Genomic DNA, 26,922 nt, shown 5'->3' with positions numbered 1-26,922 from the left:
CCGAACTCTCCGTGACAACGAACACAGACCCTTTGATGGCAAACTTCAACAGACGGAATTGTTTTAGCGGCTCAAAAATTAACCCAGTCCAAAATTTATCGTTTTTTGAAACAATTGTTGAAAATACCAAATAGCATTCGGCGTTAAAAACTAAAATTTTTGAAATACAAATGTTAATATTTTGAAACGAGCCTAAAAATATTGACAGTGAAACTTTTTATAGCTGCGAAGCTGTGAGCTGAGCGGAGCTATATTGCGGTGCTCTTGGTTTTTTTTACAATTCAAAGAATTTGAATTGTATTGGGGCGCTGTCTTTTTAAGATCTGTTCACACATTTTCATGATTTCTGAAGTCAATTTGGAGTAGTAATTTTGGTCACGCCGAAACAGGAAGTGTAGCGAAAAAGCGAGTGGTTTTGCGGCGTGAATTTTTTTCGCTCTAAGTTTAAAGTAGAGTGATAAAAAAACGGTGTTTGAACAAAAATTTGCTTTCTAGCTATTGGTTTTTTTTATCACATGCGGCAATTTCACTTTGATTTTTTATTGTTTTCGATTTTTTAGCTTGGATTTTTTTCTAAATGGTTTTTCCAATCCATTCAGAGTTCATTCTAGGCCCAGTTTTTTTGTTTGAACCAAATTTCCACTTCTCGAAAGTTTCTACTGTCTTCAAAATCACATGAATGAAAGAATCGCTGATTTAAAGAAATTATGAAAATCAGATATAAAAGGACATAACAGATGAAATAATAACAAATCAACACAAGTCGACTAACGTTTGACAAATTGATCTCGAATGAAAGCCGGCAATAGCAATTTAATTCACAGGGAGCTGTAGCCTACATAAATTTTTGAGTAAAAAAGGTCCGACTACGGGGTTAGAAATTTTTGAATAAGAGCAATTTAGATCAGGCAAAATCAAGAAGAAGCATAAGAAAGTCACTAGAGAAGTGAAATCGCAAGAATGTTTGAGAACAAACGGGCAAAAGTGGAAGAACTGGACTCATGAGAAGTTGACGAATGAGAAAACTTGAGTTGACAGCTGCTTTTATTGGTGCTTCTAGAAACGCAGATATTAAAGGATGATAACAAAAATGACTCTCCGAAGAGAAGACTAGAATTAAGGAGGTCCAATTAAAGAAAGCAGTCATTAAAAAGCTCCCAAAATAACAAGCAAAAAGATGATTTAGTATTTATTGAAAACAAAAGAACCGTTAATTTTTAACGACCGTAAGAGTTTAAAAATGGACGCTGACTTCCTTTTACAGCAATTGAGCAATAAACTCCAAATTGATTTTAACTATTGTTGTCTGTTTTCGAAGAACCGGCGGGCGAATTCATAGCAGTTTTTTTAAAATCTAAAACCAAGTTGAAAATAATCTGACACACAAAATGATATGAAACAGATGACAACTAATTTTTTCGAAATTATGTTCCATGAAGTCTGAAACTTTCTTTAATATAGTTAAATTTAGTTAAATTTCTATTCAATCCACAAAAACTATCAAATTGGACATAACCCGAGAGCACTGAAAACAAATGAGAGATCCCAGACTAAGCTAAAGACAAAATATAACCCAAAAAAGAAATAATGTTTCTTGGATTTTCTCCCCTGCACATCGTTCCACCCGTAACCCAGAGAGCTCGATCCCCTCCCCCCGTGCGTTTACCCACCCCGCGAGCACTCACTGAGAGCAATTTGAATTTGCCCGACGTTAATCAGTTATATTTAAGTGTCTCTGGTGCACTGAAATGGGGCGTAGGATATTGGGAAAATATAGGCGAAAGGAATTCTCGAAAATTTTGTGGAAATTAGGCCAATACCAATATGAAGTGACAATAACAATTGTTTTCATAGAAAATAGCTTTAGAAATAATCAAAAATTGACCAAGTTTAAACCTTTGGTGTTTTTCCCTGTTACTTTTTTTAAAAATCATTGGCCGGGTGAATGGTAGGGACACTTGAGAACTTAATAGCATCGAGTGGATTTTGAGGTCCTCTTTTAAGTGTTTCTATTGGCATTCGCCTAATTTCTGTAGATTTTTGCCTCATAGTTATGAAAACTCCGTTCGCCTAAGCGAGTTTTTAACTAACATCTCACTCCACTGCAATACATTGTCAATTCGAAATGATGACCACTGTCTATATTGTAAAGGTTAACAATGCATTATTTCTGAAAGATTACATAACTATTACAGAATATTTGGCTTGCTTGCATGTCTGCTTACTTCTACTTCGGCTTATTTGTGTTCACCTGAAAATAGAGCGGTCTGGATTAACTGTAAAGTGTTCCCTTCTTTATTGACATAGAACACGTGCATGCACCTCAAGAGAACGATTCGAGTGGAATTGTTATTCCAAGAAAATACTAAAAGAAATGCAATTATGAACCTCAAGAAAAATATTATTTTGAATTTCAGGTATGCAATGTACTGATGAGTAGCAATGAGCAAACGTAGTGAGGAGCAAGTAGACCCGGAGCAACAGTTTATTCTGAGATTGCCGGATGACATAGCTACCAAACTGGACAGTGAATTGTCCACTCTGACCTCCTCCTGCAGCAAATTGGCCATCAGTATTGACAGTGACTACAGGAACTGTGAAGTCAACTATGACGGAGAGCTCATCAAGGCCAAGCTGCATGATCTGCCATGCGTTGTAGAAAGTCTGAAAACTACCGACGGTGAGAGATGTGTAAAGTTGGTTCACTTTTCTAATAAGACTCTGTTTTTGTTCGGTGGGATGGGTACACTGTATGCGTTGTAATAGAAGCTGTTAGAAATGCGTGACCTAATGATAATGGTAAACAGGTACTGAAAAACACATCTTGATTGGTTATGAATCCAACCAATCCAAATCCAAATTGGGCTTCTCAGACAGTGCTGTCCTTAGGCCGCCATATTTATGTCTCTGACAAGCGCTCCTGACTACGATTTCCAGCCATTTCATTGGTCAAATCAAACCATTGCTTTTTCCAATTCTTCAATGACAGTTTGGAAAGCTTAACTTGTTTTTTCAGATCGTCTCGGACACAATTGTTCTCTTTTCGTTTTCCTCCAGGAGGTCTTTTCCAATTCTCGCCTCTTTCAAATTCCAATACTGCGTTGGGAATGTCAGATGGTTTCATGCGTAGAACATGTCCCAGCCATTTCATTCGGCGTTGTCTTATGGTCAAGGGAATCCGGTCGCATTTCGCAATGGACGATCTAATTCTCTAGAGAGGTTATGAATAGGTCGGAATGGGCCTGATGACGCGATGCCAAATAGCAAAGCATTATATGAACGTAAAGGTATTTTTTGATAAATTAAAGCGCGATGTGATGCGAACTGCGAAAAATGAAATTACTCTAAATAGGAAGAAATTTTCTAACGATACGTTCTTTCTGGCAGGCAATATATAGTGATTTGCTATGCTCTTGAGCTCTTTAGACAGATCAAATGATTGGTAAAGCTTTCTTATTCGCATGCTTACTGTACCTTTAATTCATTTAAGTGTCTAAGCGCATACGAGAATAATCGCTCGTTAAGACAATTACTTGTAGTATTGGAAGTTTTGGCAAATGAATCTATGATAGCGTAGATTCTGAAAAAATTTGAGCAAGGAACCTATTGTTTTTCTTGCTAGTTCTTGCTGTGAAAGACGCTAATTTTCTAATTGTTTACAGGGAAGAATTATTACAAGACTGCAGATATCTGTCAAATCATGATAGCGGAACGTGCATCTGCTGAGAAATACAACAACCGAAAATCCAAAAGGCATACATGTTTTCGATTTTGAAAGATTATAAGTTTTTTTTGCGCTCTGTGTTATAGGCCGCGCGTTACAGAATCATTATTAATAGCCGCACAGCGATAGCTGGGGCTGTTATTGGCCTTCTCTTGGTTTTTTTGCGACTCGAAGAGGAGCATTGGTTTTCTAAAGGTTTTTTTTTACCGGAAGTACTATTTGTTCAGGCGGCGTTTTGACCTAATAGTGAAAGTGAGAAAAATTGTCGTATACCTAATTTTTCTGAGCGAGACAATTTTTTTGTTCATGCGCTGCGTTCAAGGAATGATTTTTTGACTTTGTTTTTGAGAGATTGGTGCATATCGATGACAGTTTTTTGCGGTGTTTTCGTCTATTTGGCCCAATTTTTTTATTGTGACTTGGTTTTTTGTAGAAGTAAGTTTTGATCAATGCCGCATGAATATGCAACAATCTAAAATCTATACCACAAAGTTTCAAGTGCAAAATTGGCCCATATTTCTCAAATTTTTGCCAATTTTTGGCTTTTTTAAATTAATTTCTTTGTTTTTTGGCTGTTTGAGCAGACTTTTTTAAACCAAATTAGTAAACATGTCAACGTCTTTTTGATTATTCCTGAACTGGATGTTTTTTACCGACTTATGTGTACACATACTAATCCGATTTTGGTAGTTTTTGTCAAACTTTCTTTGTTTATATTTTGGTTTTATTTATCTTTTGGTGCATCATCGGTATTTTGGGTTTCGTTTTCTTGCTAATGGAATTGTTATTGGCGATGGCTCTTTAAAATTCTGCAAAAATGTTTACCATATCTGAACATTTTTTTCAAATCGTTTCTGTTTCGCAATTGAGCTGTTTTCACTTCTTACTAAGACAGGAAATTGGCTATGTAATGTTCCTAAACATCAATTGCTTAATAACAATAAATCTGTTTTTTACCTCATTTTTTTCTTTTTGATTTTCAATTAGATTCTATTTAGTTTTTTCTTTTTTCATAAATTGAGAATTAGTTTTCTCTAATTTTTTGTTCACAATGTATGTATTCTTCACATTCTAGCATGTTTATTTCTAACATTCTCCTAAGACCTATAGTTTTACTCGCCCTGCCTTTATAAAATTGAAAATTGTCGATTTGAACTAATAATTTTTATCTTTCTTTTTTAAATTGTTTAATGTTTTTTTTCTTTGAAATTGACTAGTTTCAACATGGCTTTTATGTTTTGCTAGCTTCTTTTTTTTACAAATTTCGAATAGCACCCTTTTTCTGCGGTTACTCTTAGGGCTTGGTTTTGGTAACATACGAATTTTTGCGCTGGAAGATTGTTCTGCCTCTTCAGTCTTTTTATTGATTAAATTCGATTTGAATTTTTTGGTCATTGTTTAGCTTTTTTGGGTTCATTGTGATTTAAAGCGACAACCTATGTTTATAGGTAAAGCGACAAAGTTTATTTAATAACCAATCGGTTACTGTTTTTATTTTTTAAAGCAGTGTTTTGATTGCGAGAAATTAAGTAAATTAAAAAATTTTTAAATTTTTTTTTGCCATGCAGTATTTCAATTTTTCTTCCAAAACAATGTTTTTGGGAGCCTAGCACGGCTTGACTTTTGCTGCTCGCGTACTTTGATGTTTTATAAGGCGTACAAAACTTTGTGTATGTTTCATATATAGGAGTTCAGTTTTTAGTTCAGTTGTTTTTGTGGGCTCTATTCAATTTTTTTGTTTCAAAGTAGTCACTTTAGTAGGAACCATTTGATTTAAAAGGTAATTCTTTCATGAAGACGACTCTTCGAGTCATTTCCTGACTTCTACCGGCTGTTCTTTATTTCGTCGTCAAAATTTTTGTTACGAACATATGGCGTCAAAACCACTGCAAATCTGCTTTTTGTTCATTTGTTCACGCAATTTCAACTGACGTGCGTACGTGGCGTTTTTTTGGCTCTTGGTGGAGCAATTTTGTTTTATTCATTCGCGTGATTAATTTTTTGGTCACACGTGACTTACCTCACTCTAAAAAATGACTTCCTCACTTTGAAATCGACTTTTATTTACTTTAATGCAAAGAAACAAGGTCAAATGGGTGTGTGTCACTCTAATTGAAGGGTGTTTGAGAGCAGCTAATAGAGGCAGCAAAAACTTATGCAGATTTTTAATCAAAATATAACATATCAGCCTTCAATTAAAAGATGAATTTTTTGTACTGTTTTTTTGGGACTGCAGATCTACGAAGCTATTGCGGCTATTTTCTGGCATTATGCCAGCTATGTTTTTGTGTTGTTGTGGTATTGCATTAGCGGCTTCGTTTTAACAAAATGGAGAACGTTCCGAAAAACCTTTTTAGTCAGTTATTTAAATTTAATGTTTTTTTTCGATCTTTACAGTAATGTGTTCTATTTAAATGATATATGTTGCTGGTGATCATACACGACTTTTTGAGAACAGGATAGATCACAAAATTTAACATTTTGATGCTTAAGAACTAGTAGCATGTGAAGCAGTTACGAGAACATGTGTGCGATCTTAATCAAAGGTCGTCCAAAGTGTATTTATATCCCCATGGTCTGACACCGCCTCTGAAGAATGTAAGACGGAGTCGATTCAGGAAAATCTTGAAGAAGAAGTACATTGAGTCACCCGACGTGGAAAATGAAGTGAAAGCCCTGTTGAAGTCTGACCTCTATGCTGTTTCTCTGCCCAGATACGAGTTGGTAGATGACACAACAGAGGCAAATAAGGTTTGCACGAGTTATTAATAGCCGCACAGCGATAGCTGGGGCTATTATTGGCCTTTTCTTGGTTTTTTACGACTCGAAGAGGAGTATTGGTTTTCTTAAGGTTTTTTTTTAACCGAAAGTACTTTTTGTTCAGACAACGTTTTGACCTAAACGCGAAAGATTAAAATTGCCGTATGAACTAATTTTTTCTGAGCGAGAGAAGTTTTTTTGATCATGCGCTTCGATCAGTGATTGACTTTTCGAGTTTGAAATTTTTTTTTTGACAGAATGCAGCATATAGATAACCATTTTAGGCCGTTTTCTTTCCAATTGGCTCATTTTTTGCTTATAAATTAGTTTTTTGTATAAATAGTTTTTAATAGAAGCTCTATTAATATGTGAACCTCTGAAATTTGATACCACAATGGTTTCGAGAATCTTATAATGCGTTTTAAATTATAAATGAGCACATATTTCTCAATTTTTTTCTTCATTTTTGGCTTTTTAAAATTCATTTCTTAAATTTTGGATCTTAAAGCGGATTTTTTCCAAAAATTAGTGCATATGGCAATTTAACTTTGATATTTCATGCATTTAATGCATATTTATAACGTGAACTATTTTTGTTTTCTAGAATTGTACTTATGCTTGCCCGATTTCGGCATTTTTTTGGTCCAATTTCATCGGTTTTTTGTTTGTTTTTGGACTTAATTACTACAAAAAATCTTGCTGTGCACTATCATGGATCGTAATTTGTTTTTAATTGCTCTTGAAATCGTTCTCGGCTGCAGATCACACTGAGATGCATCCTCATTCCAGGATGTTTTTTGTTGTTTTTTTTTAACTCTACGTAATTGGTGAGGTGCTTGTGCGTATTTGTTCTTTGCATTAATATTGATTAATTGCTCTCATGGAGAAGCAATTATTGTAAGCGTGTTTGTCTTTTTTATGCAAAATCTTAGCTTGACCGTTTTGACTTTCCGAGTGAAATTTCTCTTGCAATTTCAACTGAAGTGCGTTCGTGGCGTCATTTTTCACTCTTAGTTGAGCTAGTGATTCTGTTCATTCTCGTGATTATAATTTTGATATTTCATGCATTGAATGCATATTTATAACGTGAAGTTTTTGTTTTCAAGAATTGTACACATGCTTGCCAGAGTTTGGCAGGTTTTGTCCAATTTTCCCTGTTTTCTGTTTGTTTTTGGATTTAATTAGAGGAAAAATTCTTGTTGTTCACTGTCAGGCATCCTAATTTAAATTTATTGATTATCTAATAATTTTGTGGCGTTTAGACTTTGCAATTCAGCAATATATTTTCATAAGTGCTATATTGAAAAATTTTTTGACAATTTCAATGCGAAATATTTTATTGTTTCCTATCTTTGAACAACGTTTCTACATTTTAATCTATACAGGAGGATGGCTACATAATTTTATGCTAAACAAGGAAATGTAAATGTTTTTCTTCTTGAATTTTTATCAATTTGGTTTTTAACCTTCACAAATCAAGAAATAGTTTTGTTCCTTATGTGTTTTTGTTTCTGTCCTTATTCTTTGAATTCTAGCATGTATCAGTCTCTCATTTTCTTGAGACCTACAGTTCTAATAAGCGCTGCTTTTGTAAGTTTTTTTTAAAATAAGGATTCTAGCCTTCAATTTTTTTGTTTGCAATTCATTTCATTTGACATAATGCGGCCTTGAGAATTTGCTTGAAATGCCGTTTAAAAATTTTAGCTTGCTTTCACTTTGTACGAGTAATATTGAGGTCTAAGTTTTTATATCAAGCATTTTCGCTGGTATAACCTGTTCCTTTTTTCTTTTTTGTCAATTATTTTGTAAATTTTTCAACTTTTCTGATTTTAGTCTTTTGCGATTTTTGCGATTCTTAGCCCGTTGTTCTTGTTGTCAATTGAATTAAGGCCTCATGACTGTAGGTCTTTTTTACTACAAGGGATACAAGTTTCTTTGCTACAATGTTTTCTCTTTCTATGACAAAAAATATTTGACAAAAAATTGAGAATTTCTATAAAATTTTTTCTAATTTTTAAAACTTTTTCTTCAATAATAGAGATGTTTGTGAGCTCTTCAGGTTTTAGATGATTTCTTGTGTTTGGGGAACTAATTTTTTTAGCATGAAACAACTGTTTTCGTTCGTATGTGTACTTTGTACTGCATGAAAAATAATAAATTTTCCTTAATTTTTGTTTATTTATTTTGCCGGAATTTTCTTTTGTTGTTTGACTTAACGTTGTTTTTTTCTCTGCTTTGATGCTTTCTTCATCGAGAGACATATGCTCTCTGAAAAACCAGTTCGTTCATTGGGAACGATTTTGATTCGCTTCTGGGATTCTTCCGGCTATGTTTCTATTGCGTCGTCAATTTTTTTGCTACCACCATATGACGTCACAACCAGTTCAAATCTGCTTTTTGATCATTCGCTCTGGCAATTTCAACTGAAGTGTGTGCGTAGCGTCACTTCTCACTCTTAGTTGATCTACTGATTTTGATAATTCTCGTGATTAAGTTTTTGGTCACACGTGACTTACCTCACTCAAAAATGGTTTCCTCACTTTGAAATTGACTTTTATTCACTTTAATTCAAAGAGATAAGGTCAAGTGAATCTGTGTCACTCTAATGAAGGTTATTTGAGAGCAGCTAATAGAGGCAGCAATTTTTTTAAACAGATTTTTAATCAAAATATAATGTCTCATCCTTGAATGAAAAGAATATTTTTTGGTCTGTCTTATATGTGAACCTCTGAAATTGATACCACAGTGTTTTTAAGAGTCTCATAATGCGTTATAAATTCTAAATGAGCACGTGTTTCTCAGTTTTTTAATTCGTTTTTGGCTTTTTTAAATTCATTTCCTCAATTTTTGATCTTAAACTTGATTTTGTTCCCAAAATTAGTGCTTATGGCAATTTTACTTTGATATTTCATACATTGAATGCATATTTATAACGTGAAGTTTTTTGTTTTATGGAATTGTACACATGCTTGCCCGATTTTGGCAGGTTTTGTCCAATTTTCTCTTTCCTGTTTGTTTTTGGATTTAATTACAAGAAAGTCTTGTTGTGCACTGTCGTGGATCCTAATTTACTTTTACTGATAATCAAATAATTTTGTGGAATTAGAATTTGCAATTCGGCAAGATAAATTCATAAGTGCCATTTTGAAAATTTTTTTGACAATTTCAAGGCGAAATATTTTATTGTTTCCTATCTTTGAACTACGTTTCTACATTTTAATCTATAGGGGATTATTACAGAGAAGTCCTTCTTCTTCCGAGTGCAAAGAGTGGTCAATGACACAGCTGATCTTCTGAATGTCGGTATAAGCAGCTTCAAATCGAAAAACCCATGTCAAGATCTTATACATAAATGTCTTTTGAACTTAACAAAAACGAAATATGACATCAATAATACGTGTACTTGGGCTTTAAAATGTAGCTGTAGTGTTTGCGCAGGATAGGCTTTATTTTAATGTTTTAGTTCATTCTTTTTTGTAATTATTAACCTTATTTTCTTTTGACATGTTAACAATGCTCACTCTATTTATGATACTGTAATATCCTATCAAAGGTAATAGAAGTCTTTTACTACTACTACTACTACTAAATAAGGAAATGTAAAAGTTTCTCTGCTTGAATTTTTATCAATTTGATTTTTAACCTTCACAAATCAAGAAATTGTTTTGGTCCTTATGTATTTTTGTTTCTGTCCTTATTCTTTGCATGCTTGCATGTGTGTCTATCATTTTCTTGAGACCTACAGTTCTAATCAGCTCTGCTTTTGTCAGTTTTTTAAATAAAGAAAAAGAATTCTAGCGTTTTTCTTAGATTTTTTTGTTTGCAAATTTTTTCATTTGACATAATGCGGCCTTGAGAATTTGCTTGAAATGCCGTTTGAAAATTTTAGCTTGTTTTTACTTTGTACGAATGATATTGGGATCTTAGTTTTTATTTCAAACCTTTTTGGCTTGTATTACCTGTTTCTTTTGTCTTTTTGGTAAATAATATGTAAACTTTCCACCTATTTTGTTGATTTTGAAGTCTTGCGAGTTTTAGCCCGTTATCATTTTGTTTTTTTCTAATTTTAATCCTTTTCTTCAAAAATGGAGATGTTTGAGCTCTTTAAAGCTTGAATGATATTTTGTGGTTGGGTAACTGATTTTTTAGCATGAAACAACAGTGTTCGTTCCTATGTGTCCTTGTACTACATGAAAAATAATTTAAACTTTCCTTAATTTTTATTTATTTTCCGGAATTTTCTTTTGTTGTTTGACTTAAGGTTTATTGTTTTCTCTACATTGATGCTTGCTGCATGGAGAGACATTGACTATCTGAAAAACCAGTTCTTTCAGTGGGTACGATTTCGAGTCGCTTCTCGAATTCTTCGGGCTATGTTTTTGTTTCGTCGTCAAGGTTTTTGTTACCACCATATGTTGTCACAACCAGTTAAAATCTGCTTTTTGATTATTCACACTGAAGTGCATTCGTGGCGTCATTTTTCACTCTTAGTTGAGCTAGTGATTCTGTTCATTCTCGTGATTATAATTTTGATATTTCATGCATTGAATGCATATTTATAACGTGAAGTTTTTGTTTTCAAGAATTGTACACATGCTTGCCAGAGTTTGGCATGTTTTGTCCAATTTTCCCTGTTTTCTGTTTGTTTTTGAATTTAATTAGAGGAAAAATTCTTGTTGTTCACTGTCATGGATCCTAATTTAACTTTATTGATTATCAAATAATTTTGTGGCGTTTAGACTTTGCAATTCAGCAAGATATTTTCATAAGTGCCATATTGAAAATTTTTTTTGACATTTTCAATGCGAAATATTTTATTGTTTCCTATCTTTGGACTACGTTTCTACATTTTAATCTATTCATTAGGATGGCTACATAATTTTATGCTAAACAAGGAAATGTAAATGTTTTTCTGCTTGAATTTTTATCAATTTGGTTTTTAACCGTCACAAATCAAGAAATAGTTTTGGTCCTTATGTATTTTTGTTTCTGTCCTTATTCTTTGCATGCTTGCATGTGTGTCTATCATTTTCTTGAGACCTACAGTTCTAATCAGCTCTGCTTTCGTCATTTTTTTTTAAAAAAATAAGGATTCTAGCGTTTTTCTTAGATGTTTCGCATTTTTTTGCAATTCATTTCATTTGACATAATGCGGCCTTGAGAATTTGCTTGAAATGCCGTTTAAAAATTTTAGCTTGTTTTTACTTTATACTAATAATATTGGGATCTAAGTTTTTATTTCAATTTTTTTCGCTTGTATAACCTATTCCTTTTGTCTTTTTGTTAAATAAAATGTAAATTCTCCACCTATTTTGCTGATTTTCAAGTCTTTGCGATTTTTTGGCCCGTTATCCTTTTTTTGTTGTTCTTTTTTTTCTAACTTTAATCCTTTTCTTCAAAAATGGAGATGTTTGTGAGCTCTTTAAGGCTTGGATGATATTTTGTTGTTGGGTAACTGATTATCTTAGCATAAAAAACGGTTTTCGTTCATATGTGTACTTGTACATGAAAAATAAATTGAACTTTCCCGAATTTTCGTTTATTCATTTTGCCAAAATTTTCTTTTGTTGTTTGACTTAAGGTTGTTGGTTTCTCTGCATTGACGCTTTCTGCATGGAGAGATCTTAGCCATCTGAAAAACCAGTTCTTCCAGTGGGTACGATTTCGAGTCACTTCAGGAATTCTTCGGGCTATGTTTTTATTTCGTCAAGATTTTTATTACCACCATATGTTGTCACAACCAGTTAAAATCTGCTTTTTGATTATTCACTCTTGCAGTTTCAACTGAAGTGCGTTCGTGGCGTCATTTTTCACTCTTAGTTGAGCTAGTGATTCTGTTCATTCTCGTAATTATAATTTTGATATCTCATGCATTGAATGCATATTTATAACGTGAAGTTTTTGTTTTCAAGAATTGTACACATGCTTGCCAGAGTTTGGCAGGTTTTGTCCAATTTTCCCTGTTTTCTGTTTGTTTTTGGATTTAATTAGAGGAAAAATTCTTGTTGTTCACTGTCATGGATCCTAATTTAACTTTATTGATTATCAAATAATTTTGTTGCGTTTAGACTTTGCAATTCAGCAAGATATTTTCATAAGTGCCATATTGAAAATTTTTTTGACAATTTCAATGCGAAATATTTTATTGTTTCCTATCTTTGAACTACGTTTCTACATTTTAATCTATACAGGAGGATGGCTACATAATTTTATGCTAAACAAGGAAATGTAAATGTTTTTCTGCTTGAATTTTTATCAATTTGGTTTTTAACCTTCACAAATCAAGAAATAGTTTTGGTCCTTATGTGTTTTTGTGTCTGTCTTTATTCTTTGAATTCTAGCATGTATCAGTCTCTCATTTTCTTGAGACCTACAGTTCTAATCAGCTCTGCTTTCGTTTGTTTTTTTTTTAAAAATAAGGATTCTAGCCTTTTTCTTAGATGTTTTGCATTTTTTTGCAATTCATTTCATTTGACATAATGCGGCCTTGAGAATTTGCTTGAAATGCCGTTTAAAAATTTTAGCTTGTTTTTACTTTATACTAATAATATTGGGATCTAAGTTTTTATTTCAATTTTTTTTCGCTTGTATAACCTATTCCTTTTGTCTTTTTGTTACATAAAATGTAAATTCTCCACCTATTTTGCTGATTTTCAAGTCTTTGCGATTTTTTGGCCCGTTATCCTTTTTTTGTTGTTCTTTTTTTTCTAACTTTAATCCTTTTCTTCAAAAATGGAGATGTTTGTGAGCTCTTTAAGGCTTGGATGATATTTTGTTGTTGGGTAACTGATTATCTTAGCATAAAAAACGGTTTTCGTTCATATGTGTACTTGTACATGAAAAACTTGTTGTTTGACTTAAGGTTGTTGGTTTCTCTGCATTGACGCTTTCTGCATGGAGAGATTTTAGCTATCTGAAAAACCAGTTCTTTCAGTGGGTACGATTTCGAGTCACTTCCGGAATTCTTCCGGCTATGTTTTTATTTCGTCAAGATTCGTCAAGACCATATGACGTCACAACCAGTTCAAATCTGCATTTTGTTCATTCGTTCATGCAATTTCAACTGAAGTGGCTGCGTGACGTGATTTTCACTCTTAGTTGTTTGAGTGATTTTGTTCATTCGCGTGATTAAGTTTTTGTTCACAGGTGACTTACCTCACTCTCAAAAATGGCTTCCTCAAATTGAAATGTACTTTTATTCACTTTAATTCAAAGAGATGAGGTCATTTGAATGTGTGTCACTCTAATGAAGGTTTTTGAGAGCAGCTAATAGAGGCAGTAAAAGATTTTAACAGATTCCTAATCAAAATGTAACGTCTCATCTTTCAATGAAAATACTTTTTTTGGTCTGTCTTTTTTAATGTTTGTTAGACTGCAGTTTTCGGAAGCTATTGCCGCTGTTTTCTGGCAATCTGCCAGCTATGTTCATATTGTATAGTTCCTAAGTCCTCGAGGATTTACAGTGCAGTGGCGTTTTATTCTCATTGCTTTCAGAGTTGTAACTAGTTATTTGTAATGACCCCTTTTTATGCACTTGTGTAATTCAAAGTCTATCAAATAGAGAGTCATCCAAAAATGTTTTTAGTGTGCAAAAGTTATGGGGCCTTTAATGAGCACTCGAAAGTCATTCTTATCAGTAAGGAACTGTACGTAGGCTGCTCATCCTCATTGGCACTGAGAGGTGTCTCCCATGATCTTGGGGCCGTTCTCGGCTGCAGATCACACTAAGATGCATCTTCTTTCCAGGATGTTTTTTGTTGTTGTTTTTTTGAACTCTACGTAATTGGTGACGTGCTTGTGCGTATTTGTTCTTTCCATTAATATTGATTAATTGTTCTCATGGAGAAGCAATTTTTGTAAGCGTGTTTGTCTTTTTTATGCAAAATCTTAGCTTGACCGTTTTGACTTTCCGAGTGACTTTTACGCCCTTGACTTTTTGCGTTGCGCGTGATCTTAAATTCTCTCTCAATCACAATTTCAAGCAGCTGACATCAATTGGCGGCAATTTAATACCAAAAGTCAAATGAAAAGTGCGCCGAAACTGGGGAAATTTTTTACTTTAAATCTTAATATTGGAATATGTTAACCTCTAATGTGGTTATCTGAAGCCCATTATTGAACTTCTTAGTTCCATTTAGGCTCCGTCCCCCCTCCGACTGAAGCAGGCTGAAATTGATTAGAGCTCCCACTAGTCGTTTGAGAGCAATTCTTCGACGTTTATTCGGTTATGCTTTCTAGTTCAATTGTGTTTTTATAGCTGCGAAGCTGTAAGCTGAGCGGAGCTATATTGCGGTGCTCTTGGTTTTTTGTTTCGTCGTCTGACGCTCTTTTTCGTTTTGCATTTCACACAGCAAAGCTGAAGTCAAATTTTCTGAATGACTTCTTCCTCTAACGGCGTTTGCGCGCGTGACGTCATTTCTCACTCTCTTTAGCAAAAGTTTTTTGCGTGATTAGATTTTGATCACAAGTGACTTACCTCACTCAATAAATTGACTTTTGCGCTTTAAAACTTAAGTTTAATTTGAATTTGTGTAAGGTCAACGGAACTCATATGTGCAGTAAAGGTTCCTAATAAGAGGCTTCTGTGGGATGAATTTTAACAAGCTTTATTAATTTATCGTTGAGTGTTTTTTACCTAGCTTTTTGAGTGGCGTCAATTTTTTTTTCAATTTAGATCTGTCTCGGTTTCTATCTCTATTAAAAGAAAAAAAGAAAAAAAAGAAAAACATTGTTGATTCCTTTGAGTATGAACTATAAAATACAGAACATAGTTTAAAGGCAATGTAGTGTTAAGAAGTATAAATGAAACAAACGTCACATATTGTGAAAGTTTAAAATTGTATTAAAATTACAATGTGCTAAAATATCGACAAATTAAGAGAGATGAATTATAATTGAGCGACCTATTATACGACACGCAGGTCTATTTTTTCGCAGCTCTTCCGGCAATCTGCCGGCTATGTTGATATTAATATAGGCGGCCTTCAACAAGCCTCTAGCTGGCTTTCTGGTCAGTCCAGTCTTGTAGAGTTTGTATATTTTATTGTTCAGATGTAATTTTCCCTGTATGCATTGCAAGACTAATTCAATTATTATTATTATTATATAATTTCTCGAATGCGATTCGAAATATATATTTGGCTCAAAATAGATAGTTCAGACTAAGACTGAGCGCATTTTCAGTTTTCCACTGTCTGTTTCTTGCCAAAAACACATTTTAGTCTGATTCTTAGAACAACTAAGAATCAGACATTCGAAGTCTGCACACGCCCTTGGTCTAAAGATCTGTTGTCACGGAAAGCTTTGTTGGCTCATGCACGAAATCAAGTTTTGTTCAGGATTCGCATGGTCGGGCAGAGTTGAACAAAGTTTTCGAAGAGGTCAGCAGCGAAGATGAAGCGCCATCTACTTCCACTACTAACACTGGTGCCGCTGGATTCGCTCAGTTCAGATTAGATCCCGATATAGATGAGCCACATGAGATGGGCTCTTCTTCTTCTAGCCAACTTGATGATCAGGTGCGTACAACTTTTTTTTACTGTTTATGAAAAATTACGATATCCTGTAACTGTACGCTCTCATCTCAAGAGTTTAATCGTGTTAATTTTTTGTATCATGTTTTGTGTTGTCATTCAGTAGACATTGCTCGCTTCAAACAGTGATTCTGCATTCATTGAAAAATTTTTAGTCTCAGCCGCTAGATATTAAACCAGGAGGCTAGCGAGTTTGTGCACAGCTAGATCAGTCCTCCACTCAAAATCAGTCTAATGAAAAATCAAAATGCTGATTAAACTATATAATGCCGTCGATTCATATATTTGAAACTTTGCCAGAAATTGAGTGGATATCCAGAACAACAAATATTTTCCGGAAGCTAAAATTCCGGGCTTTTTGGGGGTTATCTTTCTGTTATCATATTTGATAAATCTAATAGTAACCATGAGACCATTAAATACTAGTTCTCCTCAGCCACTAATTTGTATAATTGTTTCTTGGATATTTTTTAACGAACAGATTTTACAGATATAGAATAAACTGCGGAGCCAATTTTCTGAATTTTTCTCTCCGAGAAAAACTCCAAACATTCTAATCATTTATCATTTCCAGGTTTGCATCCGAACGTAACAACTTGTGCAACCCCCTATCGTCCTTTTAACTGTTACCCTACTGATTTTCTGAGGCATAGAATTCAAAGTTCAAACAAGGAGGCTCGGTAATGAACATTTGCACATAATGTTCCAACCCCGCTCAACCACGTTTCTGGCTTAATTGTTTACCAAATGAGGAAGATATAGAAACTTTCAAAATTCCGTTTATTCAAAAGTAATTGGTGTATCCTTTTAAAAAATCACTTTAAACTCAAACCACTATACAAATTAAATGATAACTCTTTATGAGAGGGCCGATGATACCTGCCATGCGACCTCTCTTTATTGAGAATAGTTAACAAGTAGCCAAATCATTCAATAGCTGCATTTATACCTTCATACGAAGCCATTGAGACCTATCATTATGAAATGGTGTCGAAGTCTATAAAATCATAATTTATTCACTAAAAATATCAAATGTAATGAATTGCGCCCGCTTTCAACTCCATTAATCTGATGTTGCTATTCGTTATAAACTAAGAAACAAGGCAATCTCAACATTTCAAAAACACTTTTTGCTGAATTAGACATTTGAATAATTAGGGTAAGCATTAGGACTATGAATAGAACATCAAATGGTGGCAAACCTCTCGGATTCCTTAAAAATTGACTAAAACAATTTGCTGGTGCCATAAAAAGCACTGAATTTACTCAGAAAACACAATTTTATTCATTGGACCTCATTTGGAAATAGATGGGCCCGTTTATTAATTGAAACTATAAATGAAAAGACACTTGCCTGTATTGATGAAAAATGCAAAAGATGAGGCTATTAATGGCCTTCACTTGGTTTTTTTTACAATCCTAAAAATTTGGATTGTATTGATGGTCTGTCTTTTTCAACTTTGTCCGTGAATTTAAGCATTTGAAAGGTATAAGTAGGAAAGACTCGGGGAGCATTGATTTGTAATAGAGAAGCTCGGCTTCATAGAATGCTGCAGGAAAGGCCTTAATTGAAGTTTAAAAAAGTATTTTTAGGCGTTTTTGAGCCCAAAATCGTCATTTTTTGAGTTTGATCGTTTTCAAATTGACGGTTGTCAAAATTGATGCAGGTCTCCTGAGAGATAATTGCTTTTTTATCTTTTTGAGAGCTGTATATATACAAAATTATATTTAATTTTTTTAAAAATGTTTTGTACTTTCGAGCCTCGGGCCTGTGAACCTCCCAGGGTTTGGTTACTGCATGGTATATAATGGCAATGGAATAATTTTTTAAATTTTAATTTGACGATTTACCATTTTCTTATGAAACTTGCAATTTTTTGACTTTTAATTTTTTTGTCCTTTTTGAATTTTTTAAGCGCCGGGGGCCGCGGAACCTCCTCTAGGGCTTGAGAATAGGTTACTGCATGGTTGGACATCACAAATTTTTGCAATAATTTCTATTTGATTTTTCGTTAAATTTTTTGATTTTTATCTTTTTAGGCAAGTGAAACTTTTTAGGGCTTGAAATTGGAATACTAAATGGTTTTTGAAATGTTTCTTAAGATGAAATTTTTGGCAATATTTTAATAAAATTTGCAATTGTTCTCCAATTTTTTTTTAAAAGTTACATTTTCTATTTTTATCGGTCATTATGGGCCAATGATACTGCTTCTGGTCTTGCAGATGAGTTACTGAACAGATTCGATATACAATCAATGGTTTTGAGCATATTAATATTGCAAAATTTTAAAACTTTCAATAAACAATAAAATTATAATTAAATAAAATAAAGACACATCTTCCTCCGATTATTTTTCAGTGGTCAAAAAAGAATGAATAACCATAGCCAGGCTGGAATAGTTCCATACCTCGATTCATGAAGCTTCAAGTTGAGGATAGGTGTAGCTTTTAGAACAAAAACTTCTTTTTCATGTTGACATTTCATTTGCAAATATAGTGGTAGTAGTTAAGGTTCCTGCATACAATCTACGGGTTGTTCAGGGTACTGGCTTAAATTTAGCACATGTTTCAATGGTTGAAGTTTGAGTTTGGAAAAAGGGCTGCAGCATCCACCGAGGCATAAAATTTGCCATGAGCACGGATAGTTTTCATTGAACTGTAAACTTTCGCCAATACGTGGCGGTTAGAGTTTTTGTGTTGATATTGTCTGCGTTGGGCAGTAGAGTGTGCCGCACTGTGTTCAAATGAGGTAGTGAACGGTCAAAGAAGTTGTAGTATGCTTTCTTTAGTCTTCGTTATGAATTTGTTATTTTTGCTTTGTCTCGTCATTGTTACAAAAATCTGTATTTTTCAATGAAATGGTAGTCTTAATTGTGCGAGAATATGTCAAGGAGGAAAAGAAAATCATGTGACTCGAAGTACTCGATAAGGGCAGTAACCTAAGGCATTTCTTTGTCCGGCTTGGAGGATGTGTAGTTAATGATCCACATGGTTGCTTTTCTTTTTTTAACTTTATAGAGCTTTCAATCTCTCCTGCTGGCGTACCAGAATTAGGACGCTTAGGCCAAGACAGGTACAACGTAACCAGTGCAGGCGATCAGTTTGGTCTTCCAGCTTGCGATGTTTGATGTTTTTGAAATAGAATGCTCACCGATCCTTATTGAGCCGGCGATTGCTGTGCAAACTCTAAATCAGGTTATCATCCATTAAAACACCAATACCGTGTTGGTTTTGACTGAGGCAGGGACTGTTCCCTTGAGGCTACAATTAAAACTAACTCTGCAACTCAGTCTAGCACTGTTTTTGTCATTTTCTCTTTGCTGCTTTGATAGATGTCTTGTAGGTGTACAGCTTAGGTTGATGCTGTCTGTATATGCATAAGGAGTGGTGACAACATTGCACTAATCGTTCACATAGATATTTAAGAACAAGGGACCCAGTATGGACGCCTGTGGAGCACCACCAGGAATGTATTGGGATGATACGCCACTAAATCTTACGCGTTGAAATCTTCGCGACAAGTAACTACATATCTTGTTAAGTAGGTTTTCTCCAAGTAAGTGTTCAGACGATTTGTCGACATATTTTTGATGACGAACTTAATCGAAAGTTTTTCGGAAATCGAGACACTGGGCATTTTCTTGAGAATCGTAGTCGTTATGAAGTTCGTCAATAAAAAGGAGGAGCTGTAGTACTGCAGAGTAGTTCTTTCGGAATCCAAGCAGTGCGTTTTTTAAGTTTGGAGAGGAAGTGATCGATTTTGTTGAAAACAACTCGTACAAAATCTTTTGGTATTGTACAGAAGGCTGATTGGTCTATATTGATCAACGTTATATATATCTACGTCTTTGAAGATTAGACTGACATCGCATTTCTTCTACGGCTGTTAGTACTTGCCTTTGTTTATACAAGTTTGAAAAATTAGCATTAAAGACTTTGACGGACATGGAAATGTTTATTAGTTCCTGTTGTTATCGTTACGTCTATGGCAATGAAGAGTTTTGGGAGATTCTAAGAGTGTTGAATTGGGCAGCATCCCTTTGTGGTTTTTCCATAAGCTGGTAATTTTGGGTGAAGCAACTTGCCAAGAATTGGTTGAGCATTTCACATTTTCTGTCATATGCAGATGTTTGCCCTTCCAATTACATTGTCTGAGGAACGCTATGCTGCTTTTGAATGCTTCTTGGGTACTTCTTGAATTGCGATAAACCATCGGCTCTTGAAAACAGTTTCTTCAAAAACGACTTGTTCATGAATTGCCCTCTTCAGCAACTGACAATGTCTGATTGCGATCCACTTTTCTCCTTTTTCTGTTCGAGTGCTTGATCGTGTGATATCTTCTTGCTTACCCATAGTAGAAGTATGCTTCAGTGCCTTGTGGCCTCGAAACTTGTTCAGTCGGAATGTTAGTTTCTATTAAGTTGTGATATGATTTCTTTAGAGCTAGCAGTACTCCGCTTTGTTTTGTTGCGACAGCATAGGTTTCAATCGTTTCGAATGATTGTGAAGTTGGGTAGAAACAAAGCGTCACTGGGTACTTCCTCTGCCAGCCATGTTTGAATCAGATATAATGTAGTATCTTGATGTGGCTATTGAGTTGGCCAGATCGAATCCTCTTCGCAAGTTGCAAAGACTTCTGGCGTTGAAATGCAGTAAATTTAGTGGGCCTAGTGAACTTGCTTGTTGATCGACACCATTATCTTTGGTTCGGCTGTAAATTCTAGCCATTTGTTGTCGGCTGGTTTTTCAAGTCTGAGGTTTCTAGGTCGCAGGGTCTTTTTATCGATGCCTGAATCGACGATTTTTTTGCGCTGAAGATGCAGATGATTCTCCTTGGCTGGATCTTCATGGCTGAGTTATTTTCGTTAAGAAACTGGTTTGTGCGTATATGCACGCGTGCGTGTGTTTGTTCTGCAAAATAGGACAATTTTTGAATAATGGGTTGTGAAAAAGTGAATAAATTTGGTGAAATCAGCTACTGTTCACAAAAGGCTATACCTCGTAAGCTCCGCAAAAAAGAAATTGGAAACGTCAAATTGAAGTTTTCTACATTCCAATGGCTTCATTATGATACCAGTCATATCTTTTTACAGCAATTATATTGATCGGCCAAAATTGACCGAATAAAAAAAATCTTTTGATCATAAGATCATTTCTCAATGAAGTGTGAAATGATAAATCTTGTACTTTTCTGCTAAACTATATGATAGTTTGTGACAGGTGCGTCATATCATGCGTGAGATAAGCGAGATTCAGAAACGACGCCAGCAGATCAAGCAGAAACTGGCAACGTTGCACACTGGGTCAGAGAAGCTTACCCTGGACGAGGAACTGAGCCTTCTCCACAGCAAAGAGTCAACGAAACTCATGTACCTAGAGGAGCTGAGGTCACGTATGACCAAACATAATAGTGGCAATAATTGATGTGTTATCGAGTCTTTATTGTTCCGACCCTCTTGAGGGGGGAGGAACTATATACTCAACTGGGTTTTTTTTTTGTTCCGTGAATTTTCGCCGCTCGATATATTCATCGTAGAGAGTTGAGACTGGTATCATTAGAAAGCTCGTCCAGCGTAGAATATGGAATTAAAAAGATTTTTCTAATTTTCGTTTTCTACAGGGAGTTATCGAGGTTTAAACTTCTGAGAAAAGGAGAGTGAATTCACGTTGTTTTTATTCACATTTTCCGGAATTTTTGCCTAAATTTTCGTCAATTTTGGTAAAATTTGTTATAATTTTTAAGAATAGTGTCGTTGATTTCATTTTTGAAGACGAACAAGCATTGTTGATTGTTTTGATTTATTTTTTTTTTGGTCAAAAAATCTGGATAAACATTTCAAAATTTAGCCTTTTTCATCAAAAACAGCACGAAATAAGCTACTTTAGTCCACTTTGATTAAATTTGCCGACAGTACACCCCCAAACAACACTCATACAATCTTTTTAGACTCAGAGGTGGGCTATTTCTACTTCAGAGTCCGCTGAGAGTGCACTGTAGTTAAAACTTTGCCGTTTTTTGCTAACTTTACTCGCTGATTATCAAAAATGCAGAATTTATTTTGAGTTTTCAACTAACAAATTATCTATATCTACAACATTCGAAAAATCAATTGTTCCTAACGGACAATAAATATTAGCAGGGCTAGTTTTGGGCCATTCTTGGACTGTTACAATCCAAAGAAATCGGGTTGTAATCAGTCGGTCTTTTTTTTTTTTTAAAAAAAAAGACTTTTTTTTTAATAATAAAGAACAGAACATATCAAATCAAAGCTCAGGAGTGATAGGTCCAACCAATTCGCTTGCTAAGCACCTCCAAGCTAATGCATTTAGTTTTTTAATTGAAAGTTTATGGTCGTTTCTTTTTTTAAAAATAATTGACTTTTCAATAAGTAATGGCTTAATTAACTTTTCCTCTATTTTTTTCTTAATTTGCTCAACTTCCAGCTTAGTGTCAGCAAAGAAAGACTGCTTCTTCTTTCTACTGAGTTAACATTTATTCTCGGTTGCAGTTTTAAGCCTGAAGTTATTGTTTTCTGGCTTTGATACTACAAGATTTCAGATTTTTGTTTGTTTTGATATTTGCTAGTTTTTCACGTTTTCTAATTTTGTCACATTATCACATTATTGACAGTTCCATGTCACCTTATTAGCATTGAGAATAAGACACAATTGAAGATATTAAAATCTTGAAAGATATACATCATCGTTTTAACGGCCTCGACGCCTCTTTCTTGAAGAAATCAATTGAATTTTTTAATTTTGTCTCTAACTGTCATTTATACTTTGTCGTTTCGGTCGTATGAAATTTCCTGTAGAGTGATAGCTTTCATTGGCTTTTTATGGAAGAATAGAAGAACCGATATTCTGATATTAGTTGATAGCTGATGGCTTTCATGACTTTGAAAACAACCGTTTTCCAAAATTAAAAAAAAACTTTTTAACTTCGCAATTTTGTTCTTTTTATGTTTCTTTTTTTTTACCTAATCTCGTTAGTTAATTACTGGTCAAAAATGACATTATGGGTGTCAAGGGAACAAAACGGATTGGTGTCCCAAAATCTTTTTTTAAAGAATTTGTTATGACCTTACTGGCTTCGACACCGGTTTTTCACAAAAAAAAGTAAATTAATTTGATTTTGTCATAATTGACGTTCTTTTTGTACATGCAAGAAATATTCTGGATAATTACAGGTCTTGAGGGCTTCCTTTTCATGAATAAACGACCCTAATTAAATAGCTGTTTTTGTAATTAATGCCTTTCATGACATTGAATGTAATTTTGTTTCGAAAAAGAAATTAAAAGTATTACATACTTTAGCACTTCGCTTTTTTGTCTACTTGTTACCTAGTCTTACAATTGAATGGCCACGTACTACATTATAGCTGTTTGAAGAAGGCACAATCAAATATATTTTGAGTGCCAAAATCTGGCTTCACGGTTTTGACAGCGTTTTCTGGCAAGTTTCAATTGAAATTTTGTTTTTCTTTGTTGTTCTTTTTAGCCGCTTTAAAAAATGAACAAGGACAGGTCCTAATGCCCTTCTATAGGAGCAGTGTTAATCGTAAATTTGTGGTAATACTAATTGATTCCTGATGGTATTTATTACTTTGAAGTTAACTGTTTCAAAAAAATAAGTTAATTTTTTACTTTACTGTTTTTGTTCTTTTTTGTATAATTGTTACCAAACCTTTTTATGGACTGGTCGCATATGTTTTCTGGTGATTTATATGTAATTTTTGTTTAGTTTTAATTTTATCTGACGGTATGTTGACTTTCTATTAAATTTAGTTTTTAAGAGGGACATAAATTTTTTGATGTAACTAATGTTTGTTGTTGTTTGATTTTGCTGTTCGTCTTGACTCGCTTTCTTAATATTGACATATAACAGCAATCTAATGCATCAATTTTTACTCCACTGAGTTATTTGCTTTGGAGTCTATCTTATCGTTCATACAGAATTTTTTGAAAAAGACTTGGGCTTTTTTGGGATTCGCAAAAAATAATTTTTGGGTTTTTCTATCTGTTCCTCATTTGGTAGACAATTATGCCAAAATTGTGGATGGGCGGGATCGGAACCTTATGTGCCATCGCACATTACCGAGCCGCCTTGTTGATTCTTAGTGTGAGGTCAAGATTGTTTGAAACGGAATTGTTTCGCCATTCGAAATCTTGGGATAGAAGCTTTTAGAAGCTCTATTACGAAGTCGCTCATCTTTCTTGGGCCGAGATAAAAAAGGACACTTTTTCCAGGAATATATACAATTAAAACTCAAACCGGTGCTATGCTAGAAAACAGACTCAAAACTTTCTTCATTTTTAAAGTGAATGCCTGAGTTGGTTCTAAATTTGATAATTGTTCATGGCTATCACAGCCAGCAGTCACTTCGAAGCAGTTTGTTTGCATCGCAAATTTTCATATGGCGTCTATCGGAGAGAATATACATGAAGCAAAAACCACCTGCAGATTCATTTTGACTTTTTAAAATAGACGAATAGTTTAAGTTGATTTTCGCTGTTAGCTGAGATATTTTCTAGTCTGCTGTTTGATTAAAACGGTCTGACAAAAGAGGCAATCTCTTCATTTGAGTGGAGAATAAATTTACCTTTTCTGCAGTGTAAAGCGAACGTACATAGTCTTTCGCGCAAAAAGTTATTTAGTGGGAAAATCAGAGGATTATGTACTTCAAATGAATACCCAGCAATTAATTCTGCATATTCGTTACTGTTTTCCTTCTTTTTTCGAAGTCTGACGTTGGTCTTTTCGTACCTGTGACCATAATGTTTAAAAAGTTGGGTCAGGCTTCTGATATGATATTGATAAAAATTTCCGACATTTGTGAGGCTAATAAGAATTGCTATTTTCAGATTTTGTTTGGTTGAGCTCCTGTGGCCCGGCAATCATTCAAACTAGCAACGAAAGAAAACATCAGAAAATAGAGACAGATACAGCGTGCCCTCAAAATGAAGCCAACATCCGTAAAGAGAAGTCAGCATCAACGTAGCAGCATTAAAGGCAATCGATGCAATTCCAAAAGGAGAGGACATATCACGAAACGGACCTCAAGAACAGGTGGATTAGTGTTACCGATATCAACAACAAAAGCATCGAGAACATCGTCTTCTAGTAGTATATCAGTTGCCAGCAGAGCTCGAGATAGCCAATCAAAATCAACGCCAACAAATACCAATCACAGCTCAGGAAGAACAAGGTCGCCTTCTAACAGTCGAAGTCCTCATAGGACTACGAAAGTTACAAAACACATGCGAAAGTTATTTCTGACCAAGATCAAAACCATCAGAACCAAAGCTAAAATGAACACTTGTAAATTATTCGAAGAAATCACCTGTGCTGTTTGTAGGTTCTCATTGCAAGATCCATACAAAATTTTACCGTGTAATCATTCATTTTGCAATTGGTGTCTTACGGAATGGTTGAAACAGAACGCAACTTGTCCTATGTGTAGATGCAAGCCGACCATCTTCAGAAAAGATCGCGAGGCACGAGCCAAGGTCGAATTCGTATGTGGTCGCTTGTCCTCAGAGCGACAACTCGAAATGGGCTACGGTCGGGTTCTCTCAGAACAACAGTACTGTCTAATTAGCCATAAAATGAAATTGGGCGAGTTTTTGAACCTGGTTCCGCAATCGGCAGCCAGTCAACGCGAAGCGGAAGCCAGAAGGGAAAGGGAGTACCAGCAATATGCAGTGCAAGTTCAGCTATTGCAAAATAGGTTGCAAAATTTGAGGTCGCAACAGGAGCAGCTAATGCGTAGACGGCGAAGACAGATTGATTCGGTCAGAGAGAGATTCGAATCGGTTCTGGAAGCCTTAGATCACCAGGAGGAGTTGCTGACGATGCAGTTGGAACAACAACAACTCGCGGTCTATTCTTAGCAGGCTGCCGTAATTTGAAGTAAAACTTGATTATAGAGTCCACAACGTAGGCAGGAAACTAAGTTCGCAAATCAAAACAATTTAACTTTTAATGGAAAAAGATCTTTCGCGTGTGAAATTATATGATACTGTTTTGAAACAAGTTTGAAGAGCATCCGAAATGAATTTCAATTTGTAGATGAAGTGAAACATTTAAAGAAAACATCAATCGTATTTAAAAGTGGAACTTTTAATTGGTGAATGTCCACTTTATTGAAAAAAATTTGACCGATTCTTGTCAACATTTATGCTATTTGCTCCATTCCACCGCCTGCTACATTGATTGTAACCCTTCCTCGTGTAAGACCAATTGTACTACCATTTAACGACTGTTTACTAATTCCTAAGTACTGGTTACTTCACCTTACTAATCAGCTAAAATTGAAATGTATTTGATGAAATAAATAAAATAGTAAGCTACCTTCAAAAATAAAGATCCGTACAAATTTCTACAGCGTTCAACTCAGTTATCAAACAGTTTTGTTTCTCGGAAGATAAAAAATTACGAGTTGAGTGTTTTCTTTTAGTTTTATGCATTGCAATACTATTTTAGGTGCATTTTTTTTCGAAACCTTTAACATAAACTAATGTTCATATATATTGACTTTGTCGCACAAGATATTGAGCTCGGCCCTCAATTCCACTATTACTTATTGATTGAAATACCAAGTATACTTCACTTTGTAAAGTTAGTTCACCTGGCGTCTTACTTGATGGAATTAGTTGAGTATTATTGTTATTTCAGTTCTTATTCTAGTAGAGTTCCGTTTTCAACTATTATCGATGCTCAACTGCATACAGAAAAATTAACAATAGCTGTGCTGTCTCTCTTTTCTGTTTGTTTATTTCGTTTCTCATCCAAACGGTATCCTACTATCGCTATTAACCGTACAACCATTGAAGCAAAGGGTTCTTTCAACGAACCATATAAATTAGCCTTTCGTTTTGTCGAGAAAGTTCCTGCAAGTTTTT

At 34.5% G+C, this 26,922-nt stretch overlaps 3 protein-coding genes across 3 annotated transcripts in view; all 3 read left to right on the top strand.

Moving 5' to 3' along the window:
• Positions 1-21,459, top strand: part of LOC142345700 (transcription initiation factor TFIID subunit 7-like) — a 266,429-nt gene extending 244,970 nt beyond the window's left edge. The window contains exons 2-6 of the mRNA XM_075397946.1: positions 2,416-2,680; positions 3,663-3,753; positions 6,271-6,475; positions 15,823-16,002; positions 21,238-21,459. Coding sequence (XP_075254061.1) covers positions 2,443-2,680; positions 3,663-3,753; positions 6,271-6,475; positions 15,823-16,002; positions 21,238-21,441 — 918 coding nt within the window. The 5' untranslated portion in view covers positions 2,416-2,442 and the 3' untranslated portion in view covers positions 21,442-21,459. The remainder of the gene's footprint in view (positions 1-2,415; positions 2,681-3,662; positions 3,754-6,270; positions 6,476-15,822; positions 16,003-21,237) is intronic.
• LOC142345701 (signal recognition particle 14 kDa protein-like) overlaps positions 1-26,922 on the top strand; it is a 335,593-nt gene that overhangs the window by 289,678 nt on the left and 18,993 nt on the right. The window lies entirely within an intron of this gene.
• On the top strand, positions 24,853-26,880 carry LOC142345699 (uncharacterized). The gene has a single exon (XM_075397945.1). It carries the CDS (start codon positions 24,979-24,981, stop codon positions 25,909-25,911), a length of 933 nt encoding a protein of 310 aa, XP_075254060.1. The 5' UTR covers positions 24,853-24,978; the 3' UTR covers positions 25,912-26,880.

This window comes from Convolutriloba macropyga, chromosome 9 (assembly GCF_964194025.1).
Source record: "Convolutriloba macropyga chromosome 9, txConMacr16.3, whole genome shotgun sequence".
Classification (NCBI taxonomy): Eukaryota; Metazoa; Xenacoelomorpha; order Acoela; family Convolutidae; genus Convolutriloba; species Convolutriloba macropyga.
Note: the sequence above shows the minus strand (reverse complement) of the source record. Positions and strands in the feature narration are given on the sequence as shown.